The 12,367-nt window shown below is 40.9% G+C and overlaps 1 protein-coding gene across 5 annotated transcripts in view; it reads right to left on the reverse strand.

The window, feature by feature from the left end:
• Nucleotides 1-12,367, reverse strand: part of GSAP (gamma-secretase activating protein) — a 47,486-nt gene that overhangs the window by 17,995 nt on the left and 17,124 nt on the right. For 4 of the 5 annotated variants that reach the window (XM_071803457.1, XM_065853881.2, XM_065853898.2 and 1 more), the window contains 7 exons: nucleotides 9,541-9,618; nucleotides 6,217-6,294; nucleotides 5,633-5,725; nucleotides 4,168-4,385; nucleotides 3,804-3,873; nucleotides 3,018-3,100; nucleotides 2,307-2,360 (listed from right to left, as the gene is read on the reverse strand). In XM_071803457.1, coding sequence (XP_071659558.1) covers nucleotides 2,307-2,360; nucleotides 3,018-3,100; nucleotides 3,804-3,873; nucleotides 4,168-4,385; nucleotides 5,633-5,725; nucleotides 6,217-6,294; nucleotides 9,541-9,618 — 674 coding nt within the window. The remainder of the gene's footprint in view (nucleotides 1-2,306; nucleotides 2,361-3,017; nucleotides 3,101-3,803; nucleotides 3,874-4,167; nucleotides 4,386-5,632; nucleotides 5,726-6,216; nucleotides 6,295-9,540; nucleotides 9,619-12,367) is intronic. The other variant, XM_065853889.2, reaches the window with a different exon arrangement.

Raw genomic sequence — 12,367 nt, forward strand, 5'->3', positions numbered from 1 at the left:
ATCTGTTATTTCTTGAGGATCATCAGCGCAAATACTAGAAAGAGCAGGCTGCTGCTTCTTAGGTGGTGCTTATTTTGCAGACCATTTCTAGAAAGTCAGAAATTAATACCTAAGCACAAACACCTAAAAGACAGTGTATTACCACAAGTCAAAGCAAGGCCTTACAAAGTTGTAATCCACGAAAATCTCCCAGGAAGCCTTTTGTAAGTAGCATTGTTTTAACTGAAAACAAAGAGCTCTCTGCTACACCCCTCTGAAGGGACACAAGGTGACAATGACCTTTAAGAGGTGCCCATGCCCTCCCTGGGAATTGTTTCCGCAGCAGAGAAGGTATCACAGCACCCTGTAACTAACTACACAGCTGCTCCCTAAAACATCACTCTTCACCCCAGAGGCTCAACACAGCACAAGTGAGAAGCTGCCTATTCCTGGGCTGATGTCTCCAATAACTGCTTGCACTACACATCTCTACTGTTCTGCTGGACTGCCTCCTATTTTCTTCCCTTCTTCCTCCAGTCCCTTCACTCTCCCCTTCTTAGCAAGCCTACTTGCACCCCTTCAAGTTTGGTTCTTGATATTGAAAAGGAGAAAAAAAAAATAGACTCTTATTAATGACAGTCCTCATGAAAAGCTTTTTGACAACTGGACTTGGACTGTTCCCCCACTCTGAGACTCTCTCAATATCTCCTGCTGAACAGGAATTTGGTGATCAAAATACACCTGTTGCCCAAAGAGCACAAATTCTTTTTTGCTAATATGGAGCCCTCCCAAAGGCTCTCAGCAATTCATGAGCTTGAGAACTCCAAAAAGCTTCTCAAAGCAACAACTCACCATTGTTTCTGTGAAATGCCATAAAACGTTTGCAAAAGAAATACTACTTGTAGGACCAGATTTGTCACTAGGGTCTGACTTGTGATGCCAACAACATACACCAGCTGAAACCCCAACAACTGACCAGATAAACTCAAGCTACGGCGGGTTTGTGTCACTGGACTGGTATAACGAAGCCAATGCATTAAACCTTACCCCATGTATTATCAGCTTTGTCCTCACTCAGTAGTCAGGCAATTTGCAGTCAAAAGTAGCAGGAAATATTTGTCTTAGGTCAACTCTGACCTTTTCAATCTGTTTAGGTTTCAGACAGAAATAGGAAATGAGTTCCACGATCAGGAAGTATAGCTGCTAAAGGCATCTGCCCCCAGGGGCTTGAGGTTCAATCTCAGACAAATTAAAAGCCTGCTAACTTTGACCTCAGTGAATTACACGGATTATCTAGCAACAAATTTTCTCAAGATCTGATTTTCCCAGGTGTCCCAGCTCTCAGGGCAGCCTTTCCCAGCAAAGCCTGATTCCCTGATAGTAGTCATGTGAATATGTAGCAGCACAGCTGTGATGGTACACTGGTACAGTGTGAGTAAGCACTGATTTTAAAAGATTTTGTGAATGCTGAAGCTTTATGAGCTTATTATAGTTAATAAGCTCTGGGGAGGAAACAGACTCTCATCTCTTTAAAGTGCTACATGAAAAAATATTGTCATGTATCCAGAGTTTACTCCCATGTGTCACTGGTACTGGTGGGTTCAAGCTCTGACTCTTAACATTAGCCTTCTGCAACAAGCTGCTTATTAAAAGCATCTTTGAAATTTTGTAGGGGAACACTTCAGAAAATTTCAAATATTTCTCTAAACTGAAGCTGCAGGAGTGTGAAGATGGGAAGAATCATCCACGTTGTTTTCAACGGAAAGTACAATTTCCTACCCAAACAGCATGTGCTCTCCCCATCCAGCTCACCACCTTTTTTCCGGGCTGTGCCAGAATTTGTTTAGGTTTAGTTGGCCAGAGCCCTGACATCAGCACACTCACAGGATGCTCTGGACAAAAAGTGAGAGGCTTGTGAAACACTGGTATCAATGGCAGCACTATGAAATATCCCTCAAAACGGGGATACCCAGAGATATGTAGAAATCCTACACATTTCTTGTGCCAAGTTTACCTGCGGCTGATTAAGTCATGAAATTAAGAGATATCAATCAAATCTTAAAAGAATTGAGGACCTTCCCTGTTGAGTAGAGGCAGTCTCTTCAGAAAATGGAAACGAAACCCCATCACTGAGCTGGCAGACATCAGTCTGAATAGCTGATATTTTAGCAAATGCATAAGACATTTCAAACAGGGCAATTTTCTGTGTGCCCCTGTTTGCAGATAGGACTGTCAGGACACTGCTTTATTAGGATTTAGCAAATCCCCACCAAAAAAAAAAAGTCTCCTAACCTGCAAATATAAATGTGGTTTTATATGGAACTTACCTCTAACACTGGTATAGAAATTATGTCTGTCACACATGTTACTCCAGGGATAATCTACAAATATAGACAAATTATAAGAAAATAAATCAATTAGCATAGAGCACAGGCCTGCTTGGGTATCTAAGTTACTCTCCATTACTCATTTCTGTTGTGAAACTAGCTAGTGAGCCAAAACTGTACATTCAGTTTTGCCAAAAAGACATATGTAAAATGTTTCTCTCATTCATCTCATTTGAAAAAGACAACATATTACAACTGTGTCAGATCAGAGAAATTAAAATACACTACTTGCTCTAACTGCAGGGTCTTGCCTAAAGTTATTTTACGTCTGTAGACTTACTCAAATTATAACTGCACTGATACTGTTTCTCTTGGAAGTAACTGCATGATTTTCCTGGTTAAACATTTTGTATTTGTTATAAACCTCATGATAAGCAATAAATACATTATGAAAACTATGAGATGTAATAATCCATTCTATTACAGTAGCTGTTCTTGTTTTATAAATGCTTTTATTTGGTGACAAAAAAAATAGGACTCATGAAAAATACCACTAAGATTAAGACTTGACAAAATAAAATGGGCATAAAGCATAGATGTGGATTTAGAGCACATTTATGAAAAGGTAAGGCATACGAGTTAAAGGTTCAATTAAAGGAGAAAAAGAAGACTCCCTCTAGCTATTCATTCAAGTACCAGCTGTTATCTTACCCCCATCCAGTCAAGCAGTGACGTGTAGGGCAGAAGTTTATCCAGGTCCTGAGTTTCTGGACACATTCTGCAGTACAGGGAGGCTGAATGCAACGTAAAAAAGATTTGTAAGGGTAAAATTGTATAAACTATCAGTTAACAAGAGTAGATTTCACAGTCTGTTCCTTAGCTAACACTTTTTAAGTGACAAGTCCTGCTGCTGTCTCTGAAACAGCTTCCTCCATGGTGGAACTGGTCCCATTCTCCACACAAAAGGAGGAAGAGAAGCCCAGATGGCCACAGGGCTGGGTCAGCTGCTTGGCTGCAGCTCAGCACTGCAGGGGTCCTTAGTACAAAGGCTCAGGGCACAGGACACACATTGGCCAGGCTAAGGAATCAGCTATTAGAAGAGTATCATGATATGCCAAATCCTTACGAAAAAATGGTTTGGATTGGGCTAGAAGAGATTTGTTCTTCTGCTCCAATCTCAATTATTTACATCCCAGATATACAAAAAAGCAGCCAGATAATTTGCTCTCCAGTGACCTAAAATAACAATATATCTATTTGTCGCACTAGACAGAAGAGTGCATTTGAAAAGTTTTACTTCCAATCTGATTTTGAGATATCTACATATCTTCTAAACTACTGATACTGTTCCTAACACTGCAAAATGCAGGTCAGTTAACACAAAATGTAACCAAAATGTCTGGAAACAAGAGAGTCAGTTTGTGACATTGTGGCTTCTCCTTATGTCACAACTAGGGTATGCAGGAAAATTCAGGACATGGAAAAAGAAATACCTACCAATTATAAATTCTTGAATGGGGTCAAAAGAATGACATGTTGACAGGTTCTCAGATATCCACCAAATAACCTGTCAGAATGAAAACAGGGGAGTGTGTCACACCTTTCTGTTCAAGCATGTGTTCTAAGACACTGTAGAAACTGTTTTCAGTAGTAACACTGTGTGAAGTAGTGAGAGGGAGACATGAGTTTTCAGGACAGCATTGACCAATAAGCAGTTTGGGCAGCACAGCTGATGAGTTTCTTGGCAATACGAGAAGGTACATGTGAATCAGGACTTCTCTTTGGCTGATATCACTCATGCCCTGACTATGCTTTGTATAAGATATCAGTCACTGAAACTTAGAGGAAATTCTTTTCCTACCTGCATTTCCAAGTCTTCCATGTGTTGGAAGTACAACAGAGCACAATGTAGAGCTGCCAATCTCTCACTGTCTCGTTTGCTGTTCTGTAGGAAGCGTAGTACTGCACTGTCACTGATGCTCACAGCATACATCCTTCCTACGTTGCAATCCAAGACTGTTGACTTAAGTGGGGATCGGATGAGGCAGTTTTGCAACATGTCAATTCTTGCATCTTCACCTGAAGAACATTGGTTTGAGAATAAAAAGCCCTAAGAATGTAAGATTTGCTTGCTACCAGTACTTCTCTTGAGAATCCCAGATCCCCAGCAGTACGCAACAGCCTGCTTCTTGAAGTAGCTGCCCTGCTATTATGCTGTAAAGGAGGAGGAATGGTGCTGGCTGGGTAAGACAAATAAATGAGGAGCACAGTCCGTACTCAGTTCTCTCCTTCCTTACAGCTGAAGCAGAGGTGATGTACTGATCTGAGGCTCACAACACTGTCACAGGACAAATCGGGTGCATAGGATGGAACACAGAAGGGCACGAGGCTAGTAATACAGCTACAACACTAGAATTAACACCTAAGGGTACAGCTCAGAACTGCTTACATGCAGAATCATAATACAAACTTGTATTAGTGGTCCTCTTACCATTAATCCCAATGGCCAGAACAGGCAGGTTCTGCTCTATGATTACTGATTGAAGCATCAGATCAAAACCACTTTGTCTATGCCAATACTAAGGGTCACCACCACAGTGCTATACAGCAGGATTCCAGACGCTTTACATCAGGCCCACCACACAACAGTGATGCTTTCCACTCACTTCTAGCAGAACAGTATTTCGTTATGTATACACAACAGGTATTAGCTTCCTGTGATGCCGTCCCTGCACCAGCTCCCACTACTTACCTCTCCTTCACCCAGTCGGAAGAATCGATTTCTGTTTTCAAAGAAAGGCCCTTAATTTCCAAAAATAACCCACTTCCCACAAAGACACATTTGTTGGAAATGAAATAACGTGCCTCTCAGATGAGACTCTAAATCAAATTGCATCAGCCTGATCAGGTGAAGGAAACACAGATTTCCTCTCCCCACACCCTACAAACACACACATTTAGAGCAATTCAATTGGAGGAAGGAAATGTAAAATCAAATTTACATCTCCATGTGAAATTCGAGAACAGTGGAGGACAGAGAAGCATGTGCAAAGACGGGGGAAGGGAAACTATGAAACCAAGGCAAATAATTTCAAATTCAGTGAAAGGTCTTCTTCCATTCCATAACAAGCTAGAAGATCATGATAGATGAAATATGAAATGTCAACTCAGACTCTTTTAAAAATGGAAAGTGGCAAAAACAATCTCTCTCCTCCTTCAGAACACTATGCAATAATGCAAATATTGAGAAATACAACTTCCACGGAAGGAGATTTGAACAAGTTCCTACTACAAGAAAATGACTTGAAGCAGCAGACTTACTGTACCTGTCAGAAACAGACTATAGCACAGGAGGTCAGGATGCTGAATATTCAGGAGGTGCAGGAACTGGCCAGGCAAATAAGCAGCCACATAATAGTCTATTAAAAGAAAATAACAGTGGTCAATTAAGCACTTATTTGCTTGTTCACTTATTTGCTTTAAGAGGCTGTTTCACAAGATTCTCATCTTGGCTCACTTCTCTCTGATGGAATTGATTATATCTAGGAAATATAAAAGGAGTTAATTAAAAGCTGCTGTTCTATTAACACCGGAAAAACTAGCAATACATTTGGATTTCCAGGGGAGGATTCAAGAGGCTCAAGACACTCAAAACTCAGCAGCTGATCTCCAGAGAAGATTCCAAAGTAACTTCAGAGGAAGTTGTTTACACTAGTGAGGTATTGCAGTTGCAAATGCCAAAAATAAAAGTTAAGGGGGGGGAAAAAAAAAAAGAAAAATAATACAGAAATAACACCGCTACTTAAAGTCAAGAAAAAAATCCTTTCCTTCTAGAGAAGGGTTACTCATTTGTCTTTCTACTAGGGACAGAGAATGGAAGTCACACAGGGAAATTACACAAGTAACCTACCAAGATTCATAAAAGCCACTTCCTTCAATTGATGAGTTTCTGTTCTTTCTAGAGAAACTGTAAAAGTTTTGTTGTAACCTGGGGAAAAATGATAATGTTCTTAAAACACCCAAACAATAAATACCATCTGTTACAAGCCAAGTATGACTCTACAGCTAGAAACTTCAGCAGTGCCAATACGCCCAAACAGGGATATTTTAGACTACTTTACAGGCTTGTCTGCACAGACTTCATCCCAAACAGCGTTGTTGCACGCTTAGTAGACCTGCGCCCACACAAAGCAGTTCTTCAGCAAGCGGAAACTGGCCATGCACTACACAGCCTATGTTTGTGTTTAAAGAAGCATTCCATCCCAGAGCAAGCTTGTGTGAAAATACCTCTTCTCCCAAAAACACCCAAACACAAAACCTTTAGGTTGCTGTGCTTCACATTTTGGTGATCTTTTAACTACTTCAGAGAATTTCTGGTTTGTTTCTCTGTGTGCCCTATTGCTGTATATTTAGTTCAGCTCTGTTTAAACATAAGCTAATTTCAGACCTGTTGTGTTTCCATGGGCTTTGCATCAGCACAACTATGATTTTATTCTAGACTTACTGGATGCCAGAAGAGATACAGTGCAAGAACGACAGAGCCCCCAAACTTGCTCAATCTCTAAGAAAAGCTGAAAAATCAAAATGACTACAGAGAAAATAACTGGCCTCCAGATGTGGTGAGGAATCAGCTGATAGGCTGGGCTCAAAGGGTTCTAGTAAATGGGGTTATGTCAGGCTGGTGACCAGTCACTAGCAGGGTTCCACAGGGGTCCATCTTAGGGCCAAGCACTCTTCAATGTCTCTATAAATGACTTTGACTCAGGACTTGAGGGATTACTTAGTGAATTTGCTAATGACACAAAATTGGGGGGAGATGTCGACACTCTCAAGGGCACAGAGGCCCTGCAGAGGGATCTGGACAAACTGGAGAACTGAGTAATCACCAACCCCATGAAGTTCAACAAGGGCAAGTGCTGGATTTTGCACCTGGGACACAGCAACCCTGGCTGTACATACAGACTGGGGGATGAGATGCTGGAAAGCAGCTCTGCAGAGAGGGATCTGGGAATTCTGATCAATGGCAAGTTGAACATGAGCCAACAGTGGCCCTGGCACAGCATCGCCAGCCGGGCAGGGAGGGGATTGTCCCACTCTGCTCTGCACTGGTGCGGCCTCACCTGCAGCACTGGGTGCAGTTCTGGGCACCACAGGATAAAAAAAAAAAAAGATATTAAACTACTGGACAGTGTCCAGAAGAGGGCTACAAAGTTGGTGAAGGGTTTGGAGAGGAAACTATACAAGGAGCAGCTAAAGTCACTTGGTTTGTTCAGTCTGGAGAAGAGGAGACTGTGTGGAGACTTCACAGTTAAAGCTTCCTCACAAGGGGAGGAGGAGGGGCAGGAGCTGATCTCTTCTCTTTGGTGACCAATGACAGAACCCAAGGGAATGTCAGGAGGATGTGCCAAGGGAGGTTTAGGTTGGACATTAGGAAAAGCTTCTTCACCCAGAGGGTGCTGGAGCACTGGAACAGGCTCCCCAGGGAGGTGTCACAGCCCCAAGCCTGACAGTGTTCAAGAAGAGACTGGACAACACCCTCAGACACATGGCGGGACTCGATGATCCTTGTGGGTCCCTTCCAACTCAGGACATTCTATGATTCTGTGATTATGTCCATGCCACAGTGTCCTGAAGTCTGAATGGTGTAACGATCTGGATGCTACTTAATATTGCATGAAAATTCAAGATACGACAGATCCACAGTTTACCAGACCACCAAGGAAAAAAAGTAGATCACAAGCCAAGTTTAAACTCATTGAGAACTTTGATTCCTGAACCTAGCAGAGAGACTTTTATCTGTGCTAAAAAAAAAAAACAAACCACCACACACACCACACAACAATATGAGAGCTTCAAGACCAGAAGTAAAAAAAATAAATACAAGACCTCCAAGATCAACAGCAACACTTCAGATGAAGGGGTATCTAAGTCAAATGGTTTTTCACACAAGATACCAACTGAAGTTCGCTCACCATTACCACCCTGTTACTTGCCAACATGTGCAAGCTAATACTAGCACTGCAGAATACATCTGCAACATCACCTCTGTGTCTATGCTGCCTCAAATGACTGTGGGGACCTGCTTTACCAGGGGGAGGGATGATTTCTTCAAAGTTTACAGATGCTGCAGCACAGACTTGAATTCCTTGGGTCTCCAAAATGTGGTTGACAGACCTGATACACCACTACTTCTGTGGGTCACCCCAGGACACGTCTTACATTATCTTGTAAGAGTGATGAATCTTATATCAATCCACAAACAGCTCTGCACCAAATAAATCTATTCCATAAAAGTTACTTCAGATGCAGCTGGTCAATGTCACCATATTTACCCTCAGTTTCCTCCTGGGAATGGAGATGTACAAGCAATGCAACCACCCCCCAGCTACACATCAAACAGATCTGGGGAAATCAGCCCTCCATAGCAGTACAAGGCAGGGAGCTCCCACACCCAGAAGGGACATCCAATGTTTTAATGCCTTCAAGAAGACAAAAATGCAGTTCTTTCAATCCCACAAAGTTCCAGCAAGAAAGCCACATGTTAGTGAAACTCTGACACAAGAAAACAAACACTTAAGTAAAACAGATGCATGTTATCCACTAGAATATGGTTATTTTGTACTATGCAGCTTCTCACTTGAGAAATAACTTGCCTCTTCCCTCCTTGTATCAAACAAGAAAGATCTTACTGATGAGAGAAAAACTTGTCATTAGAATAAAACACTGCTCTTTGTTTTCAAGAAAAAAAAAAGTTTAAATTAAGAGCTAGAGCACCACTTACATTGCAATTATTCTTACAGTCAGTGGGTGTTGCACCTCATGCAGTGAAAATGACATGTTGGGCTGGAACTCTAAACAGACATTCAAGCTAAGAGCTGTTGGCTCGATTTCCCATACAAATGCCTTATGGCATAAGTACAACACACCTGCAAGCTCCCACAGATTTCATTGATGCTTGTGCTCAGCATGCCAGAAAGTCTGGCAAGAAATAAGGGACAAATTCATAGTCACTCATGAGGCCACTGGTTTGAAGTTTCAGCATCAGTATCAGACAGGAAGGCAACAGCAGTAAAGTCAACTTCACAGCTAAAGGCAGCTGCTGTCTTTAAACACCAACCACAGTAGTTTATTGTCTGCAGACTTTGCCAGTCATTTGTTTTGCAAGGCATTCTGTGACTCTTTCAGCAATGTGACCTTCTCCACAATAAAGTATAACTTATTAGGTTAATCTTACCTCTGTGTAAAAAATATATGCAGTATCTTATTTCATCGGGAATATCAGAGGCTAGATTACAACAAACGCACAAGCCTCCTAAAAATACAAAAGAAGAAAAGAAAATTGACTTGTCCACCTGAATAACTAGACATCTTTACACCGTACAAAACTAAAGCAACACTGTTTCAACTCAAACTAAAAATAATCTCTCAAAAATGGTTAAGATGACAGAAATTTATATTACATATCTCTAACCATCATCTACCTAGGGAAACACAACATAAGAGAACAGTAGGCAATATGGCTCAGTGGAAACCTGGGTTCTGACATGGCCAGTTCTCTTAAGGAGAAATACATTTTCAGCCCTTCCAGCAGAAATCATGCCTGCAGCCAGAAAACTGATCAAGCCTTTCCCTCGATAGACTCTCAATCTCTAGATATTTTCTGTTCAGGGACTGTCAAATATGCACAGAACAACACTGTAAACTACAGTCTGTTTTCTAAGTAATTTCATATTGGTAGCACCATGAAATGCAACTAGAGCTTTCTTACAATAGAAGCAGTAGTCACTACTCCCCTTCCAGCCCAAAGAGCTGCCAACTCCTTTTTTAGGAGAAAAGTCCATCCTTGGCACAAGCTTATTTCAGCCAAGGTATTCTGTGCCGGAATTTTCCCCCTTCCCTGTCTAATTCTAAATCAGTCTGACGGACTGCTTTGGCTCAACTCTATGGTAGCCCACCCTCCATCTCTTTTAAAAACTTTAATCCACTTACTCCAATGCTTTGGCATTCATTTTAGAAACAGCTTCCAAACCCCATTTTCCCAATACTGTTGGGAAAGCTGAACCACAACTATGATCATTTATCTTTTACCTTCATTGAAAGTTTCTCACTTAAAAAAATTGTGTATACACAGTACATAGAAAAAGACAATACAGAAAAAACACAAGCAAGGAAAAAAAGCACAGCTACCAAGGTTATTTTACTTGGTTAAATGCCTCAGACTTCAGACCACAAGCTGTGATACAGATACAGCTGAAGCACTTCACATTTCTGGGGAAGGTAAATAGTTTCTTTTGCAAAGCTTTTTTCCCCTCTTATTCTTAGCTGATTGAATATTGTTTGATACAGTTTTGCTTGGATATTTAAGTCATTTAGACAACAGACAGGGCATTTTGCCAGAGTACTTGGCATCTTTCAGAGCATGCATAATTTTTAAAGTAGCAGCATCAGGACTCATGAGGAAGACTGGAAAAGCTCCAGCAACCCACAATGCTGTTTTATTACCAACAGCTCCCTTCAAACACTGCAAATTTCTTTCTTGTATGCTGGGGGTTAGTGTACACACTTCTGTAAATTGCACGACATGCAAGCAAGTCTGTTCAGTCTGAAGTGTCAGTGAGTATGTACACAAGCTGATCACAACAACGGTGGCTATGACAGGACGTGCATCTTTCAACTCTAGGGTACTGGTCCAAATGTTAAACTGAACTATGAGCAGCAGAAAATATCAAATGATGCTTTACTAATACAGATATAAAATTGCTTGGACACTTGCTGATCTGAGACTGTCATGTTTCTACCTGATACAGTCTGGGCAATCCTGTAAGAAAAGCCACAGACTATAAGGCAAATTCCTTTCCTATTCTTAACAGTGCTCTCTGCAAATAAGAGCTGGGGTGTGCTGATGCAGAGAAAGCTTGTTGTCCTACTGCATTTATATGGCACGTGTTTTATGCAAAAGCAGAACCAAGTCTTCTATGCTATCCATTTCAAAATCATTTGCAAATAGTAAGAGCTGTAGCTAAATGTTACAAGGTGAAAAGACTCAGACAAAGATATTTGGATGGGCTCTTCTCAGAAATACGCGAGAAAAGATCTCAACCACAACGGAGTGGGGAAGAAAAAAAAGAGGAAACATTTAAAAAATAATTTTTACTTACAGAGGGTGAGTTGCTACATTCAGCAGAGTTAGGGGAATAACAATTACAACTCTGACTTGATAAATAAACATACCACTGAAATTTTAAGAGTCTCCTATGAAGAAACGAAGTTTTCCCTAGGAAACTTTAACTTCAAATTCCTAGTTTCTCTTCATGCAGAAGCATAACACGTAAGGCTGTACCAATATCTCAACATGGTATCCAAGTGTCACAATTCAAATATGATATTGCACTGTGGCATTCCATCTAGTGGTACTGGCTTAGGAATGACTTGCCTCACCCAGTTTCAGCCATCCTAACATCTCTCCATTTAGACACTCATATAGCAAATAAAGAAGTAAGAATAGAAACAACCATCCTCTGGAGGTACCTATTTCTCTGTATAAATACAGTCCAGGTGCTTAACTTTTAGGCAGTTAAGATTAGGTGATGATAATCCAGGGTCTATGTCATCTTACTGCCTGCATTTTTTTTTTTTTAATACCAAGCAAATTTAACTGAAAAGTACTCATGAAGCACTAAAAGAAAATGTAACAACCCAGTGTTGTTTAATTCAGGACATTCAAAGTTAATTCTGAGACTAGAACTGCTTGATCTCCACTAATCTAGAAGTACAAATGGGTTTTCATCTGGAGGCATTTTGTCTGTGCTGTATAAGAAACAGGGCTACTTTTCTCCTACTGCGGAAATCTGAGAAAGGAAGAGTGATTGCATTCAGAATTCAGATTGGCAGCAGCCACTAACAGTTTTATTAAATGGTAAATGCCATGGAATATTCCATTTTGAAGTTATGCCAGTTGCTCTTTGCCAGAGATGTCTGAATGATACAAACAGCAATATCAGCATTGATATTGGAAGTATGCTAGTAGTTCCACAGAAGGCATAGTCTGTGCCCCAATGATC

This window comes from Patagioenas fasciata, chromosome 1 (assembly GCF_037038585.1).
Source record: "Patagioenas fasciata isolate bPatFas1 chromosome 1, bPatFas1.hap1, whole genome shotgun sequence".
NCBI lineage: Eukaryota > Metazoa > Chordata > Aves > Columbiformes > Columbidae > Patagioenas > Patagioenas fasciata.